Here is a 19,518-nt window from a genome sequence, read left to right as displayed (position 1 = left end):
TCAATTATTTTTTTCCTTAAGATAACTATAACAAATTGTTTTAAAAATGCCTAATATCTACAGTATAAAACACTTTGTATTTTCAAAGATTTCAAAGTACAGAACATAATCCTCACAGTTGCTTTGATATGTGGAACTTTATGTAATAAGACCCACTGTTCTGAAGGTGATTTAAAGTGTACTTAAAAGAAGCTGGGAGATAACATTCAACGATATTTTTAAAAGAAATTTTAGTTTGGAAATGTAAGCAGTGCTGCACACTATGCAAAAATGGACAATCTGGAAAAGATGTCAAAGCCTAACCCCAAATATTCAAACTTGAGTGCCTAAAGTTAGGCTCTTAAATCCATATCTAGGTACCTAAATAAAGATCCTGATTTTAAAGATTCTGAGCTTCTGCAGCACACCTGGACTTTAGTTGGATTTATGAGTACACACAACCTTTGAAAAAAGGACACTTTTATATTTAATGCTGAATATGAGTTTAAGAGCTGAACTTAAGGCTCCAGACTTGAAAAACTTAAGTACGTAAGTTCAGTCTAACACACTATAAGGAAAACTACTATTATATTGTAATAATTTTGAGGTAAATAATTAAGCATTCTGTAATTCACTACTTGACTCTGCTTATTCCTTTTTTTAATTTTAAAGTGAGTTTGTAATTTAATAGCACAATTCTTCTAAGTAAATATCTCAACACTTTATACTTACTGATTGTGCTGTAGGAATGAGAAAGTACTTTTGATACTATTTTAGCCTAGATTATTTAAAAAAAAATTCATAGCTTTTAGTGACTAAATGTAATTTCTTTTATTCCAACAAATGTTTCTCATAACATAGGCCATGGCCCAAAAGGAGGACATGGAAGAGAGAATTACAACTCTTGAAAAACGCTACCTCGCTGCACAGCGTGAAGCTACATCTGTGCATGACCTCAATGATAAACTTGAAAATGAAATTGCTAATAAAGACTCCATGCACCGACAGGTAGTAATTTTAATTTAAATAAAATATTAAGAAAATTCTGTTGAATATATTGCTGATGAAGATGGTAATATTAAAACTACAATAGTACCCAATGTGTGCTAAGGCACTTACTTTTTATCTGAAGAAGATTAATATATCTTACGAGCAGTCATACTTTAAAAATAAGTCTAATGTGCTATGGTTACTTATGAAAGTCTGAGGTCAAAGTTAAGGTTGTATTTTAGATTGTGCGTCTTTGAATTAGAATTCAAATTTTATGTTGGAAATGAAAATAATTTGTTGTGGAGGTGAGGAGTCTGTATATCTGGGTTTGATTGTTAGTGAAAAGTGTTAATTAATGTTCACTTGGACGATCTTGTAATTCTAATAGGGAACTTTCTCTAAATGGTTGTGTTGAAAAGAAATGTAGTTAAGAGTACTTAACTAATTTAGTATTTTGAGTGGAAATTGCATGATTTGTTCATTAGCAACAAATAATTAAGCATTTTGACATATAAAGCTTACCGCAGAGAAGGTTATGCTCTTGACAGAGCTTGGGGAGGCACACTGGTGCTGTCCTCCTGCATATCTTTGCATGTGTGTGAATTATAGCTGTGTTGGAATTAGTGGAGTATATTATGTTAAAACTTTGCCTATGATTTCCCCCATTTTGTCTCTCCCCCACCCCAAATGGCCTATAGTTGTTCACCTCCGTCTCTGCTTCTGCTGGTTCTCTGGACCACCCAAGGCTTGATCCGTTTCTATACCTCCTCTTCATGTACTGTGGCTTCCTTCGTGCCCCTGGACTCCATCGCTTTCTGGAATAACTTTGAACTCCATTTTTTATAAAACGTTTGACAGTTTAACAGGACAGGAGAGTGTGGGCTGGAGGTAGAAGGGAAGAGCCCCACTGCCCATCCCTTCTCAGCACCACTGATTTAATCCTAATGCTTGGCTGTTTCCTCCTTTACCTGTCTCCCCATAATGACTAGTCTGCATCCCTTATTTCTGGTGTAGAGCCTCTATGAACCTTTTATCCTTACTGCCTCTAGGCAAGCATGCCTCTAACCCAGTGGTCCCCAAACTTTTCACATCGTGCCCCCACTTAGCCCTGCCCATGCCCTCCTTTGGGCCCCACCCCCACCCCCCAGCTGAGGCGAGGCTGGGGCTGGAGTCACGGTCAGGGACCGATGCTGGGGCTGGGAGCAGAGCAGAGGCTGGGGCCCCAGTCTGGGAGCGGGACTGCGGCCAGGCCAGCAGCCAGAGGCCAAGGCCAGGGCCAGGGCCAGAGCTGGGGGCAGATCGGGGCTGGATGGTGCTCCCTTCCTGCCCCCCATTGGGGCTGGCCTGGGCCCTGTCATGCCCCCCCTGAATGTTTCTTCTTGTCCCCCTAGAGGGGGCTCGCCCCACAGTTTGGGGACCACTGCTCTAACCTGTCCATTGCCTCCCGCAGGTTTGCTCAGTCTATCATACCAGGACTTCCTCTGAACCTTAGCAAAGAGACAGCTCAATAGGATGAGCAGCTGGCTGATGGCTCTAGCTAGGGGTCTAGGAGGGGAAGCAGTTAGGTGAGTGGGGCTATCTGGAAGAGAGGATAGAATGAAGGAAAGCGGACAGCCTGGAGATTGAGAAAGTGGGTAGGGAGCAGGAACTTGAACACAGAACAAGCAGTGAAGTGCCTAAGCTTTGTAATTTTACTTGTCTTTGATAGGAACCATTTCTGGTTTTGAATAAATTTTATCTGTCTCTTTCCTTTGGCTTAGACAGAAACAGTTGCACCAAATAATGCTTATCACTTTCTTATTTCTTTATTTTATTGAAAAAAGAAAACTGGTTTATGCCTGAGATTTTTGTGTACAACTAAATTAATTTAAATTTTGAAGGGTTATATATCAGTCACTTGTTAGCTAGAGGGAACAGAAGGAAACATCGAGTCATTTTTAACCTTAACTTCTAAAATATTTAACACATTTACTTTTAACTTTGCTAGAAAACTAAGTGCTAAATTTAGTGCTCATATAATTTTACTTAAATAGCAAAGGAATTTGATCTCCACTATAACTGCAAACCTTCACTAAAATTGGAGCCATTAGCAATGCCTCCATGATAGTTCAATGCTGTGGCTGTGTTTATGAAGGAATTCAATTTTTAGTTCAGTGAAATAGCACTTCTTTGTGACAAACTTAATTTTAAAAGTTAGTTTGGAAAGCTGCTTTTCTCCTTTTTGTATTTGGAAAGTAAAATCAGTGTTGGAAAATTGTTTTCCATAATTATAAAGGAAGCTGTCTGTTTCTCTACTCCAATATTTGATAAAGAAACAAGTAGCTACCATTTTAGTTGTAAATGGTGACTGTTGCATTCTCAATCTAGAGTGAAGATAAGAACCGCCAGTTGCAAGAACGACTGGAACTGGCTGAGCAGAAGTTGCAGCAGACTTTGAGAAAAGCTGAGACTTTGCCTGAGGTGGAGGCTGAACTGGCACAGAGAGTTGCAGCACTTTCAAAGGTGGGGACAGTAGTTCACTGAATTGTGAGAGTCTTTTCTGTGGTTATTCCAACTATAGCTATTCTGTTCTGTCTTTTTTTTTTTTCCACTGATTTTTCCAAACAGAATCAGTAAAATGTTTTCTATATTCTGTGGTTCCATTTATTCATTCTGCTAATTGTCTAGCATATGTTCAAAATATTTAAATTCTAATGACCTTTTCTGTATTTCGATTATTGGGAGTTTGCTTTACCAGCCTTTGTATCAGCTTTGTGTGTTGCATTGTGAAAAGTGTTTCCTTTCCCTTTGCTGTTTTTGTTACTGTATAAATCTGCTTTAGTCCAGAAAGAATGTGCTGGGATTCATTTAATACAATCAGCAACTTTGTCTTGGCAGGGAAGAAGACAATTTCTTCCTTTTTTTTTTTTTTTAAACTAAGGCCGTGTCTACGCTACAACACTGCTGTATGCCACTGTAGCGCCATCGTGTAGACGCTTCCTACAGCAGCAGAAGGGTTTTTTTCCAATGCTGTAGGTAATCCACTTCTCTGACCAGAGATAGGCAGATTAACGGAAGAATTCTTCTGTTGACCTATATACATCGACACTGAAGGTTTGGTGGACATAGCAATGGTGCTCAAGGGTGCGAACTTGTCACACCCCAGAGTAATGTATCTGTTGACCTAATTTTTTGGTATAGGCCAGCCCTAAGAAGGATTGACCTGAAGCTTTTAAGTAATGTGCAGTCAAATTTCAGCTTACATTATATGTCCTTAAATGGCTGCAAGGAGAATAGCAGCTTATAGTGTGAAGTAATAGTGTGTCTAGTAGCTATAAATGGACTTCTTAAGTGTCTTTAAAGTCTTGTTTTCATTTTTTTTTTTTTTTTTTTTTTTTTTTTTTTTTTTAAATCTTTCCTATCCCTTTACTGGCTTTGTAGTCTGACCCTTTGTCTTCTGGGAACTCTGCTGCTAAAGATGCTAAACTATTGGAACTTGCATCCAAGTTTAGGAAGGTAGAATTTGCACATCGGTCCTTGTTTCTGCTTGCTGCTTTCTGCTTTTCATGATTACTAACATAGGCAAATGGGGATGAAGGTAGAGAGGAAATTCTGTGATGAGATTTATACATTTATTGTGGTGTGGAAGTATGAATGTAAATTTTCTTGGTGAGAAGTCAGTTGTCAGCAATGATTGAACCATGAAATTCTGATGTAGGAGGATTAATTGATCATCATTTAACATAATGAGGGTTCTTAGGTTCTGGTAGTAAGCTGTTTTTTGCACTGCATATGGACATAAATGGCAGTTTGCACACAAAAGCATGTTATGCTTCTTGCTAACACATCAGTTTTCAGTACATTCTTAAAGACTTAAATACTAGTTCTAGTTTGTTTTCAAATTGACAGGCTGAGGAGAGACATGGCAACATTGAAGAACGGTTACGACAGATGGAAGCACAATTGGAGGAAAAGAATCAGGAATTGCAAAGGGTATTACAAAAATATTTTTTGGTATAGAAATCAAACTGAAAACTAAAACTATGATCCTTGCATAGTAGCCGATGGTTGAGCTGGGCCTTCCCTTCTTCTATGTCCCACCTCTAATGCAGTGCTAGAAGTTGAGGCATGGTTTGGGGATTTATGATGTTTGCTAGTCATTGCTCTTAATTAATTGTGAGCTTTGAGTTTCCAGCTGAAATTTGAAATAAAATGTTTAAAAGTACCTGTCTACCATACTTTATTCTAATTAGATCTCCCTTCTCACAAAAAAAGAAATCTTCTGTAGACATACTGAGTCAGCTGGCCTTGGAGTTTGCTCTGCAGGCTTTGAAATCTACTCAGTCACTAGTCTGTAAACTCACACTTGGAAGCCTGCGATCGAAGGTTTTGGGTATCCCTGAGGGCTTTTGGATGATCAAGGTATCTGGATTAATTCTGAACCTTTTGAGGAAAGTGTCTTTCATTGGAGAAAATAAGGAGTTGGGGTGTGGTGAGCCTTACAGTTTTCACAACCTGGAGATCTTTCTAAATGGTACTTTTCAAATGTTTCGTAGGACAGATAATATCAACAGCTTTGAATTAATCATACTTTTAATGCTTCCTAATAACTTAGGCTAGACAAAGAGAGAAGATGAATGAAGAACATAACAAACGTTTATCAGATACTGTTGATAAACTTCTGTCTGAATCCAATGAAAGACTTCAGCTTCATCTCAAGGAAAGGATGGCTGCTCTGGAAGATAAGGTAGAATATAATTTAATATGATGAAAGTAGCATAAAAACTAATGAAATGTATAGCAACGTGCTTGTTACACATTTTACAATACATATATAATTTATTCTTGTAACTTTAGCAGTTAAATAATGTATAAATAATGTTACCATAAATAACTTCCATTTAGAGACACTATCAGCATGACTTTTTGAAAATAGCTGATTCTGAGAAAACTAAGCCAGTTTATCAAGAGAGTGCGTTCTATGTCCTAAACTCAATTCTTGGGGGGTGGGAGGAAATTCCTTTAATTTTTTTTAAAGGATTTTTATGCTTCCCTATTGATGTTTGGTGTTGACCATATAAACGTGTTTGCTTTGGGTCATACAAGAAGTCTGTTGCAGAGTCAGGAACAGAACCCAGATCTTGAGTCCCATTCTTCTTGTATATCTTTTGCCCCACTCCTCCTTTTCTATCTAGTCCAGTGTTTTCTGTATCACGGTGATAATCTTCTCAGCTAGAGAAATGAAATATCTTTTCCCTCACAGGAGAATGTCTACTTGACCATAAAAAAGGTCACTGGACCAAGGAGTTTTTCTGTGATCAATTATTGCACGCTTCAGACCTCAGTCCAAGGTTCTGTTCTTTGCCCTCTTGATTTAGTGCCTCTTCCAGCTTCTGACATCTTGCAGCCTGCATGGATTTTCACTTATTGGCTCACTTTCATCTGTAGTTCTTCAGAGATTCCTCTTTGAGGTGGCACTGCATTTCTTGAGTAGGATGAAAGAATCCTTAAAGGAAAACAAGGAAGTTCCTTCTGTGGTAGCATTTTCTCTTTTTGTTCAATGATCATTTCAGTTTGCATTCCCCCATATTGAAGATGTAGATTCGAGTCTTTTGGAATACAGTACTCACCTGGGAAAACTTTTCAGTAAAAGTTAAATGTCCCTCTTTTTAAAGACTTCAACATGCTGGCATATTTTATGATCCATCTGAATTTTCAGAGGCACTTGTTTTTGCTGTGATAAGCAAGTGGTCTGTCACCAGCACCCCAGCAGAGTTTCTGACAATACTGTTCCAGGGCTCTAGAGGCAGATGGCTTCTTTGCTACAACTCTAAGAGAACTGGGCTTTTGCTTTCTTCTCTGCTTTTGTTCTCAAAGGGAACTGAGGAAAATCAGGCATGACTGAATAAAACTCTGGTGTGGCCCTGTTGTCCCTAATGAATTAAGTGCTTAAAGTTAGGCTCCTTAAGTCTGAAATATTTGACCTCTGACTTTAACATAGTGGGGAAGCAAGATTCAAAGCACTGACCTACCCCCAGCACCAGTGAGTATGTTTTATGCACTCTGTCACAGTGGCAGTCTGTTTGGCCTAACCATGGTACAAAACCTCTTTCTGGAATAAGACTGACTGAATACTCTCTAAGTTTGAGATATTCGTGAAGTAAAAAGACAGTTTTAGATATACTTCACTGTTAGTATTGATGCTCAGAAAGGTACTGTTACTTTTCTGCATAAGTGTATGATTGATAGGAAACCAACAAAAATGAACAGTTGAATATAATCTCATTTGTCTCTATCCAAGTCATTAAGCCTTTCTCTCCAGAATGTCCTCTATTGTAGCTTCCAGTGTTTCAAAACTGAATTAAGATTCAAACAATTAAAAACAAGAACTTTCAAGATTAATGTGTAACAGGTTTGGGCAGGGGAGGAGAAAATGAGTCAAAAGGTTATAAACTTCCTAAAACAAGTTCCCTTTTGCAGTGACAATGCCATTTTCATTATTATTGTTTCCTGCAATCACATACGTTATTGGAAGGAAGCCAGATGCCTTGGTGATGGTGATCTTTGTAGCTGACAGACAACTTTCATAGCCTGAGTATGGGAGTCAGTTTGAGCATGATTGTAGTAACTAGTTATTGTATAAAATGTGTATATTTATAGTACAGATATTGATAAACTGCCATATGATGACTATGCAAATCCCTGCATTCTTGCTAATGAGAACTATGAGAGTACCGGAGTTTACAATACTGTATAGCTGACAATTACTGTATGATGCTTATGCAAATCAGACAAATAAAACGGGTATTAAGGGAATCTAATGACCAGGAAAGAGTATACATCAGTAACTGTACCACATCCTGCTTTGGCTATCTGAGACATCTTTTTAGTTAAAATTATATCTGTCTGCTATGTAGAATAACTTTGTCAAAAGGAAACTAGCAAATAGATAAAACCACTGTTTATTAGTAGAGCCCTGCACAGATACCAAATTTATATCTGTATCTAATCCACAAATGGTCTGTGGATTTGTAGGGCTCTAGTTATTAGTAGTAACTGTTTAATGATAAAAGTTACCAGAACACTAGTAATTTAATCGTATAGAGGATTTCAGACCAGAAGTCTGAATCTATTTTAATTATATTCAGAAAATAACAGTGGTAGGCACAATAATTTTCTTTAGTTGATAAATTTAAGTAGCTATGAGTTAAGAGGTACTGCAGTTACTCCTTATGTAATGGACCTTTTGTAATTAGCTTGTCTTACCTTAATCACTCTTCAAAAATTGAAGGATCTACAGTGATTTAACAGTAACATAACTGTGCAATTTTATTTTAGAACTCTCTTCTTCGAGAAGTTGAAAATGCAAAGAAGCAAGTAGAGGATCTTCAACATGAAAAGGTATTATACTGATAGTTTTTCAAATCAAAATGTAACTGTTCTGTTGGGACATAGCTGAAATATGATAAACTATACTAGATAACTTTCTAGTTATAGCAGGTTATGTAAAAATATTTAAACTTTCTTGATTTCTTGCCTTGGTCTTGATGATTTGTTGTGGCACAATTAATACTGTTACTGTTCATTGTAAAAGGTTGGTTGCCTCCTTTGGTTCAAAGAATTATTGTTGCGGTTTTTGCAGGTGACTTAAGTTTTTCAGCAGAATTACCTATTTAATTTAGTTCAGTTAAATACAAACTAGGTGAAAACAAGAGGGCTGTATTGATAATATACCAGGATTCTGAAGGCCGTGTCTAACTCATATTTTTTGCATAACTTACGCAGTGAGTAGTGAAAACACAAATAAAACGTTCCCGTTGCAAGTGCATCTTAATGTGTATTTTATAACAGAGGCATCCAGTGTACATTTTGAGAAGCTTGCTACTGAACAACAATGTAAAATTTGTACACTACTTTTTAAAAAACTACTTAAAAAATTGTGGAGTGGGACAGGAGAAGCACCTGTCATGCTTGGCTGCTGTGTTGAGCTCTTGTTGGTCGGGGGAGGATTAAGCAGCTCAGAATCATCAGGAACAGAGCTCTTGTCACTAAAAGTGTTGGAAATGTTTTGGAGGAGAGGAGTGTGTTATGCTTAAACCTTCTTTCATTTTCTCGTTATGGGGTCTCAGAATGCACAAAATTCCTTTAACTGTCTGGCTATCCCACTTCTTCTAAATAATGTTGGCACAACCTTTCATTCCCAGAGTTGTGGTGATTAACGTTGTGAGAAGCTATGGGAATGTCTGCTCTGACATCACAATAGTTGTATGGCTTATTCAGCAATAGTATGTACTATGTGTCCTAAAATACTTTGCTGGGAAGTGAGTTTCAAGGTTGGCCAAGTTGCACAGGCTTTACATCAGTTATGCAAATTTAAAGAAACTAAAAGCTACAGGTTGTATTAGAGTGTTCTGCAGGATGGGCTTTGAATATCTGGCATGGGACAGAAGTTCTCAACCTCAGAATTGCCCATTGCCTATCTAGGTCTTAATTTCACTCTTCTCAGTCTTCTGTTGAAGTGACTTATTCAATCATTCAGTTACTACTTACATATAAAATTCTGGGAGCATGAGGAGATCCTAGTTGCGAGTGGCTGGATTTAAGGTCCTGTTTCATATAGAGCTTCAGTCATCCTCAAGCTGTCCTTACTAATTCAGTTTTCTCATTTACTCTAATCAGTGTTAGCCAGTCATTCACATGTGGTTACATCTCTTATTAGTTGTTTCAATTTAAAAAAAAATAATTGGTATTTACTTAGCATAATTGACTGAGGCATCTCAATTACCACAGTACTTCCAGTACTGCTCTCTGGTGTTTAGTAGTGATTTAATGGTTACCACTGTTAATATGGCAGAAGTCTTTGAAGGCCTGCTTCACTGAGGAGTAGTTTTGAAGGCAATCTGTTGTATAGAACACATAATAGTGGAAATGAGTTCTGTGGGCCTGGAAGATATATACATTTTTTTTTAAATGAATGTAATGGCAGAGCTCTTGTACATTTTATTTCCTGATTTGTTTTTCTTGTTCTATTTTTTCCAGGATCAGTTGGTACTAAATATTGAAGCAATGAGGGCTGAAAATGACCAAATGAGGATCAGAGCCACATCTCTTCATCATAGGTACAAGCATTTAATGGGAATACTGTTTTGCTAGAGGTTACAATCAGCTTTGTTATATTTTATAGTTTTTTTTATTATTATAATTTTAAACATTTTTACTGAGCATAGTAATGAATAATATTTCTATGCCGAAGATGCAATACTACTTTCAGTCTAAAAATTAAAACTGGAGGAGCAATAATAGTCTTTTCCATACATCTAAAGATTTAATTGTGTTCATGTTTTAGTCGACCACATTTGGGTAGTGTACCAGATTTCAGGTATCCGATGACACCACTATCTGTGGCTGACAGTCATACAGATCCCTATAGCACCTCATCAGTGTTAAGACGGCCCCAGAAAGGGCGTTTGGCAGCGCTACGAGATGAACCTTCAAAGGTAATGGAACATTATTACTTTAATTTGGTAGCGAGCTATGCTTAGATTCTTTTGATCTAATAGGCAATTGCAAGTTAATAGGATAGAAGTACATAGTATGTGACCTGTTGCATATTGTAGCCTTATTAAATAATGACACTGAAATCTTTTGCACTTAGAATATTTCTTGTTTATCACAGTTTTTTCGAAAAGTGGGGTACTCAGAAGTTTAAAAACTCTTCTTTTTCTTTAAGGGATTGACATTTTTATTTTGTTTACTAAAGTGTAGGTTTTTGCTAGATTCTGCTTTTTTTGTATACACTAGATTTCCTGTTTCACCAAAATACATAATTACAAGTACTTTTAATGTATGTTTTAATTGTTATTTAGTAACTGAAAAAGTAGGGATTTTGATACCGTATTCATTGTTAGAAAGTGTGATAGAAAATATAACTTTGAAACTGAAATATCATCTGAAACAACCTAAATCTATATTTTAATTTGTGTGCACAAAGATGTTGCAATTTCAGTTTAATAATCTAGCATGCTATCCATCATTTGGCAAGCAATCCCTCTATCCCTATAAATACTTGTTTCAACAGGGCTCAGTTCCTAAATATACTGAGTTGTCCCTCAAACGTATGATGGAATTTGGATTAATATTGTTGGCAAACCTTTGCAATATTGCATTAGAGTTGGGTAGGATATGTGTAAGATTTCTGTGACATGAACCATTAGAAAACTGCAGAATTCTAGTAAAGAATTGGTTTTGTTTTTGTTTTCTAAATACTGCTTTCTCGATGGATATCTACAGCATGTGAGTGAGAACTTGTTAACTTTGTTTTTATATTTTTTTAGCTTCTTGAAAGTAATTACATAGTAGAGGGTTTATGTTGTTTTTTCAATTAGATTGGGATTTCTAATCTTTTTTTGTTTGTTTTTTTAATAAACAGGTTCAAACCCTTAATGAACAGGATTGGGAACGTGCACAACAAGCAAGTGTGTTGGCAAATGTAGCACAAGCATTTGAGAGTGATGTTGATGTCTCGGATGGTGATGATGATGGAGAGACTATTTTCAGTTCAGTTGATCTTTTGTCACCTAGTGGTCAAGCTGATGCTCAGACATTAGCCATGATGCTTCAAGAGCAATTGGATGCAATTAACAAAGAGATTAGGTATAGTTTATCGGTTAACTACAATTAAGATAAAATAAACTGCTTTCATAGCAGAAATTAAAGATCTCTCATTGATTTGTGTGTGGTTATGGGTAAGCCAGGCAACATCTGTGTTTTATTTGGAAAAAAATAATTTAAAAGTGGTTATGCTTGTCCAACTTTGTAAAATGCTTCTGACACTATATATATATATATATATATATATATATATATATATATATATATATAGATGGAAACGACTATATAAATGGTGGTGGCGGCAGTAGCTGTTGCTGCTAATAGCAATTGCGTGTAAGTTCTTAATCATCATTTAAACTGCCATGCGATAAGTGGCTGGCTATTCTCTCCTAAATTCATCTGTAGTAACTGCAACTATCGTAATACTCTACCAGCTGGTGTTATAGTGGATGATCTTTTGTACTGTGCAAGAGGTAAAATATCTAGGCACGATGGAGTAGTACTAGTAGAAAGGCTGTAACTTCTTTGGATTTCCTTGTTTCTGTTGCTTTTAAATAGTACCTTCGGTTTTCATTTTAATGGTAGTGTACTTACTGAATAATAGTTACCACATACTTTGGATATATAAAATTTTCATATGAGATTCCTGAAGCACTTTACCAATTAGCTTCACAAAATTCTTATGAAATAGGGAAGAGTTGACTTCTTTTTATAGGTGGGGAAACTGAGGTATAGAGGGCTTGATATCTTGCCCTTGGTCGCAGAGGAAGTCTGGTGCTTTCACCACAAGGCTAGCCTTCCTCTTATACTATCTTTCAGTTTCTAAGTCCAAATTATATTTTTACAATATTACAATATATTAAAACTCGTCCTCCTTCTGCATAACTTCCTGTGTTTGGATCCCTGTCCTTAATCTGTGCCTAAACATTCTTTTCAAGCTCTTACTTAAAATAAATTCTTCCGACAGGCCTCATATTATACTGTATTGTAAAGTGTTACTAATTTGACAGAACATAAAACAGATGAACTGCAATACTAACAAAACATCAATCACACTACCTTTAGTCCCATCCTATTTCCTATTTGTTTTGTATGTTATGTTGTCTGTCTGAATTGTAGCTATCTTGTCTTCCCTGTCTGTGGAGGTCTAGTTTTCTAGAGTCATACAAATAACCACACAACTTAAAACTATTATTCTGCCAGCCCCATCGCTTATCTTAATGTAATTGAGTCTTACAGTGCTTTTGCAAATGTATTTATTTTACAATGAACTGATCAACTTAAAAAAAAAAAAATCACCTAGTCTTTAAACTTTTTTTTAGATTGATACAAGAAGAAAAGGAAAATACAGAGCAGCGAGCAGAGGAAATTGAAAGTCGAGTTGGTAGCGGGAGTCTAGATAACAATGGACGATTTCGTTCAATGAACTCCATTCCCCTTCCTTTTATTGGTGGAACCCTCGCTGGTTCCTCTCCTCCTGGCAGTGGCCGTTCTACACCAAGGCGGATCCTACATAGTCCTGCTCGGGAAGTGGACAGACTAGGTATTATGACACTAGTAAGTATCAGATTTTTTTTCTCTACATTAGAATATATCTGCATCCTAAATAATAACCCTAGTAACCTTTGTCCTTTGTATCATTTTCCCTTATTGAACTTTTTTACTTGTTTCCTTTCACCTTCAACATCAAGTTCAAATTGCTGATCTTAACTTTCAAAAAGTCTCTAAAACTTTGGTCTCTGCTCTGCTCCGCTCACATCTCTTCCCTACATTCTGTCATCTCCTCCTAGTTTTACTCTTTGCTGCCGCCTGTGCCTGGGAGAACTTAGCCCTTTTCCTCCAAATCCTGGTACAACAACCATTTACTCTCTTCTTTCTTAAGTCTATTCAAATCATACATGTTTTGTTGCTGCCTGTTGGTCATAATCCATATGTCTACGGAATGCTCAACAAATAAATAAGTTCATACAAATATGTGAAATCCATAATCTTGCAAATTAATGATTAAGTGCTATTTACATTTTAAATGTACAGCTATGACGTGAACTGAAATGTGTCTGTTTGAACTAGCAATTTATAAAGGAAGTGTTTTAAGCAAGTTCTAATCTAAATATTTTCTTTGCAGAAATTGACTCAAAAATGAGTTTCACAGCGGTTTCTATGAAAAAATAGGTCAGAATGATATTTATTGCCAAGGCTTCCTCTCCCAATGCGGCGTGACTTTTTTTAAATCTAGTTTTAGTGAGTAAAAATAAGCTGCAAGTCCTGGAGCATCTAGAAATCTTCATGAATTTTATTGTTCAATAGTTAATGAAACTGTAATTGATTTCCATTAAAAGTCACAACTCCAAGATTTAAAGAAACTGACCAAATCAGATGTGGTAGTATTGAGTTGAGCTATTGGCTTATTCAATAACTACATTACCATACTTTAAAAAATTATTCAAAGATCCTAAGCTTCCACCAGAACTACAGTAGTGGAGATACTGGATTTTGTTTAATGTATATTATGAATAATGGATTATTTTTTACATTATTTTATAGTTTCCTAATAAAAATCCACTTGGTATTTATGAACATTAGCTAACATTAAGCCTGTTAGCTTGCAGGGGGAAGGGATAGCTCAGTGGTTTGAGCATTAGCCTGCTAAACCCAGGGTTGTGAGTTCAATCATTGAGGGGGCCATTTGGGGATTAGCTCTGCTTTGAGCAGGGGGTTGGACTAGATGATCTCTTGAGGTCCCTTCCAACCCTAATAATCTATGATTCTATGGATTAAGCTCATGTCATTGTATCAGATGCTATCATAGAGATAGTAGTTCTGTTTTGGGATTGGTTTTTTTCTTTCCAGATTTGTGGATACAAGCTAGTTTAACTCTTTTAAAAATTCAGTGCTGGTACTTTTTTTGTTTAACTAAAACTGGTGAATTAAAAGCTTGTAGCTTTCTTTAACAAGTGCTGGCTGACACTCTGTATTTTTTTTCGTTGGTGTTCATTTCTTATGGTGATGTCTTTTACTTTAGCCATCCCAAAATTAATTGGATGTTGAGGTCTGGATTAATTTACGATTTTATTCATTTTTCTCCTCTGTTGACCTGTTCCTATAATAATTGTTAATATTAAGATTTTCTTTACAAGGAATGGATGATGTCCTTGGGTGGTATTTAAATAGCACATATAGATCCTGAATCCATGTATATTTAATATTTGATGCACCTTTCAGGGTTATCTAATTTATTTTCTATTGATGGACATCTCAAGGGTAAACTGAGTCTATACTATGATTTAATTAACTTGTTCGGATATACAATATACAGTAAAAGCTTTATCATCTGGCATTTTGGGGTATGGGGTGTGCTGGTAAGTCAAAAATTCCAGTTATCTAAGAAGGGAATTTGGGTGCGGGAAGAGGTTCAGGGTTGGGGCACAGGAGGTGGTGCAGGGAGCAGGCTCTGGGAGAGAGTTTGGGTGTGGGAGGAGTTTTGGGGTGCTGGATCCAGGCAGCGCTCACCTTGGTCTGCTCCACAGCAGAAATGCGGCCAAACACCTCTGTGTCCTGCCTCTGCCCGCAGCTCCCACCCCCGCAACTCCCATTGGCCGCAGTCCCCGGTCAGTGGGAGCTGTGGAACGAGTGCTTGGGTGGGGCAGAGGCAACGCACGGAGCCCCCAAGGCCGTTCTTCCATCTAGGAGCAGCAGGGACATGTCACCGCTTGCGGGGGGCTGCCTGAGATGAGCACCAGCCAGATCCAGCACCCTGCAGACCCTTCCAGAGCCTGCGCCCCACAGCTCTTCCTGAAATGCCAGTGCCAGATAACACAGCTTTTACTGTAGTAACATTGATAATCAAAACAAATATTTTAATGTAAGATTGAACAAATGTTTACACATTTACCTTGCTTAGCTAACATGGAACCTTTTGCAAAAGGCATATTTTTAATCCAAGTAAACTTGGCAAGCCAGTCAAGTAATGTCAGTCAATGACCTTATAATTGACCACGGTCAGTATTCTCAAATATACCAATAAGAATACCTTGATGTATGTGGCAGCCTACCATTTTCGTTACATCATGGTGCCATTCTGCATTTTTAGTTTTTAATTTCATTGTGTCTTGCATTTTTCTGAATTAAAATAACGGAAGTAATTTTTTTTTTAATTAGGCTGAGGTATCTCCCTTATGCCTATTGGAGATGATAAAGTTGTACTTTTCTTTCTCTTCCTGTTACTATTCTAATATATTAGTATTCTAGAATATTTGACAGTTTTTGAATTACTTGTTAATATTTGACTGGTCAATTGACCAGTTATTTTTGGACCAAATGCCCAAACCTACCTAATCTTTCTAAACATTCTTTGTTTGTAATACGAAGTGCATTGAATTTTTGATACTCAATTTTTTTTTTGCCTACAAGTCTTTTTAAAATACTGAGCCAAGTACAGTGTAAATCTGTTTCCCAAACTATATGAATGTAATTTTTTACCAGTATCAATCTGATATGATTATGCTTTATGTACAACTTCAGTTAATGAACAATCGTTGATCTTTTGCTCTGCATACTGTTAAAGGGTGAGAATGTCTGAGATGAGATTCAACAGATTTTGGTGAGGGTGGGGAAGAACAGCTATTGGTGATAGACAGGACATATTCATTCCTACAACCTAAATGTAAGTTATCTCTCAATAGTGCTGCCAGAGTTCTGGACTTCAGGATTAATATTGTAATGTTTCTGATTATATAAAGTCTAGAAAAGGGAACAAGATTCCAAACTTGTTCAGAATCAAGAGTGTTTAAAATTCATAGGATCTAACTCAGACAACATAGAAACCTCGGTCCCTGCCTTGAGTATCTTTGGTTATGTGATCAAGGGATCTCCATGCATCTGAAGAAGTGGGTTTTTTACCTACGAAAGTTTATGTCCAAATAAATCTGTTAATCTTTAAGATACCACCGGACTCCTTGTTGTTTTTTGTGGATACAGACTAACACTGCTTCCTCTCCGATACTTGTGTTCAAGGGAGAGTCTTTGCCGCAGTATTCTCCTTATTTATATTTTTTTTAAAGCAAAACAAAACTTTAATTTACAGGGTTTCTTGCTGAGAATATTTTTTTCTGTTTTTCTTTTTTAATTTTGCCTTGTAGATATGAGTGAAATATTGTTATCCTCTAAAACTGCTATTTAAGTATCTATGGTATTTCCATTATAAACCTAGATTTTCAAGTATATTTTGTAGTTGGAGAGCATCTCAGCTTTCTTCCACATATATTCTGCTATACTATCTTCTCCCTAAAGTGTTTTTGTCTGTGCTAATACTTTGAGATTGTGCTACAGAGTTTGCAATAAATCTGGTTTCTCTTAATTTCTTTTCTTTGCATGCATCTGTCAGCCTAGTGATTTAAGGAAACACCGTAGAAAGGTAAACTCCTTAGCCACTTAGTTACGTTCTTTTGCTATGTCATTCACCATAAAGGATTAGTATAAATGAGATCCCTTGCAAGAGTTATGTATTTGTGAATAATTGCAAATTATTTCATGTTCAGATTTAATCTCTGCTATTAAAAATATTAAATTAATGCTTTTTTTAATGATGATGAGAATAAAGAAAAGAGGAGGAAGATGATCTGCTTTAGAGGAAGCAATAGTAATTTAGCTTGAGATGCTTTTACCCCAAGTACTATGTTATCCATTTGCAATAGCTATTCCTCTATCTCTGTAAAGGCATACTTGCATTGATTTTTGAAGATTACCAATACACAATTAAATTACTTAGTTTGAATTTCTGATCCTCATCACACTTGAAGGAACTCCATAAGTATTGACATATGGATTCCTGATTTTATAAAGTTGTAATTAAAACATCTAAGCCCATAACATCTAGAACACCTTGTTTAAAACTCTTCTAGTTCCTCATAATTGGAGTTTGAGCAATGCTTTACTTGGCCCTCTGTCTTGGTGGCTTTACTGAAAGAACTAATAAGTGTGTGTGTGTATGTATTGTAATATTAGCTTTCATAGTTTTAGGGAGTTGTTAAAGGCAATGTATACTAGCTCTGAGCCCTATTTGCTGGATAGAGAGGCAATGAATTCTACATAAAATTGCCACGGTCCGATTTCCAGCAGAAATATTAATTCAACAACACTGGTTGTCTACAAAAGTGAGAGGAAGTTCAGAGAGAATGAAAGAGTAGAAATGACGGTCCCAGAATAAAAAAGCTAGGAGAACCATATCACTACCAAGTGAAAAAATAATCAGATACATTGTCTTTTAATTATTTGTACAGTATTAATGTAGGATTCATGCTAGAAACTAAACTCAAGTTTTCATTCTTTTTTTCCCATTAGTCTCCAGTTTCTGGAGAAGAAGTACGAGATGACAAGACCACAATAAAATGTGAGACATCACCACCATCTTCGCCTCGATCTCTGTATTTGGATAGAGTCCATAAAGGAGCTTTGCATACATTGAGCCACGAAGACATCAGGGACATAAGAAAGTAAGTAAGCAAGATGGCAGAAAATATGAGGTTAATATTCTGATAACATAGCTAAGGTTCAGACTTTTAAAAAGCTGATTGACTACAAAGTTGTTGTTCAGATCATGCAAGTTTTAAGAAGTTGATTTTTAAAACTTCTGAAATGACAAAGTAAATGGAGAAGTCAAAATAATATGTCAGTTGATTTGCTAAAGTTAGTCTTTATAAGCAGTCCCTTTAGCACGTTCATTACTGGTTTTCTGTGGGAAAGTTTTCAAGTACCAGCCATTTGCCTTTCTTTTTATCACTGTAAGTAAAAAATGCATATTATAGAGGAGAAAGGTAGATGAAAGGAAGCTGAAATTTTAATTTATTATGCAGCTCATTTCCAGATCTGTGGCTTAAATTCAACCTATGATCATCTGACCTCGGTAGGGAATCTGACATCTAGTGGATTGTAGTATACATAACAACAAAAGATATACAAATAACCTGCAGTTGCTTGACATAGGTCAGTCACCCTAATAAGATATCTCAATAAGAAAAGGGGTAAAATGTTGAGACATTGGATGTTGTCCAGTGTGTTTTTGTTTTTTTAATGCTCCATTTAATCTTTTGCTACCTCTTCTGGTGATGCTTTTCACATCTTTTGTGATGAAAAATGTTTAAAAACTGGAAATTAATTTGCTGAGGTAGCTTGACAGTCTTCCTTAGCTTCCACCAAAACCTCAAATTGCCATAAAAAATGTAGCGTGCTGAAAGTGGGGATTATTTTTTGTGTTTTCTTTTACAGACTAAAAGAAGTTCTTTTTTTCTAAAGTTCTACAGGTTCTCAAGACGGGCAAGTAAGCAACCCTAGTAGCAGTAATAGTAGCCAGGATTCCCTTCACAAAGCCCCTAAAAAGAAGGGAATCAAATCCTCTATAGGTCGCTTATTTGGTAAGAAAGAAAAGGGTCGACCTGGACAAACCAGCAAAGAATCATTGGGACAAGGTTGGTTTGTTATCTTCTAACTAGTGTATTATCAATAGTATAAAAGGAAGGAAAGACTTAGGCCATGTCTACATTTACTGGGGATCGACGCTGCTGCGATCGATGCAACGGGGGTCGATTTAGTGGGTCTACTGAAAACCTGCTAAATTGACCACAGAGCGCTCTCCAGTCGACTCTGGTACTCCACTAGAACGAGAGGAGTAAGATGAAGACAACAGGAGAGCATCTCCCATTGATGCAGTACTGTGTTATTCACATAGGGTACGTCTGCACTACAGGATTATTCTAATTTTACATAAACCAGTTTTGTAAAACAGATTGTATAAAGTCGAGTGCACGCAGCCACACAAAGCACAATAATTCGGCGGTGTGCGTCCATGTACCGAGGCTAGCGTCGATTTCTGGAGCGTTGCACTGTGGGTAGCTATCCCGTAGCTATCCCATAGTTCCGCAGTCTCCCTCACCCATTGGAATTCTGGGTTGAGATCCCAATGCA

General features: G+C 36.7%; 1 protein-coding gene across 4 annotated transcripts in view; it reads left to right on the top strand.

Moving 5' to 3' along the window:
• PPFIA1 (PTPRF interacting protein alpha 1) overlaps positions 1 to 19,518 on the top strand; it is a 90,632-nt gene that overhangs the window by 34,175 nt on the left and 36,939 nt on the right. For 2 of the 4 annotated variants that reach the window (XM_030560109.1, XM_030560110.1), the window contains exons 8-20: positions 841 to 987; positions 3,337 to 3,471; positions 4,858 to 4,941; positions 5,564 to 5,695; positions 8,287 to 8,349; positions 9,988 to 10,067; positions 10,295 to 10,445; positions 11,239 to 11,241; positions 11,378 to 11,601; positions 12,882 to 13,116; positions 16,943 to 16,972; positions 17,899 to 18,050; positions 18,850 to 19,022. In XM_030560109.1, the coding sequence (XP_030415969.1) occupies positions 841 to 987; positions 3,337 to 3,471; positions 4,858 to 4,941; positions 5,564 to 5,695; positions 8,287 to 8,349; positions 9,988 to 10,067; positions 10,295 to 10,445; positions 11,239 to 11,241; positions 11,378 to 11,601; positions 12,882 to 13,116; positions 16,943 to 16,972; positions 17,899 to 18,050; positions 18,850 to 19,022 (1,609 nt within the window). The remainder of the gene's footprint in view (positions 1 to 840; positions 988 to 3,336; positions 3,472 to 4,857; positions 4,942 to 5,563; positions 5,696 to 8,286; positions 8,350 to 9,987; positions 10,068 to 10,294; positions 10,446 to 11,238; positions 11,242 to 11,377; positions 11,602 to 12,881; positions 13,117 to 16,942; positions 16,973 to 17,898; positions 18,051 to 18,849; positions 19,023 to 19,518) is intronic. The other 2 variants (XM_030560111.1, XM_030560112.1) reach the window with 2 other exon arrangements.

This window comes from Gopherus evgoodei, chromosome 4 (assembly GCF_007399415.2).
Source record: "Gopherus evgoodei ecotype Sinaloan lineage chromosome 4, rGopEvg1_v1.p, whole genome shotgun sequence".
In the NCBI taxonomy this organism is placed as follows: domain Eukaryota; kingdom Metazoa; phylum Chordata; order Testudines; family Testudinidae; genus Gopherus; species Gopherus evgoodei.
Note: the sequence above shows the minus strand (reverse complement) of the source record. Positions and strands in the feature narration are given on the sequence as shown.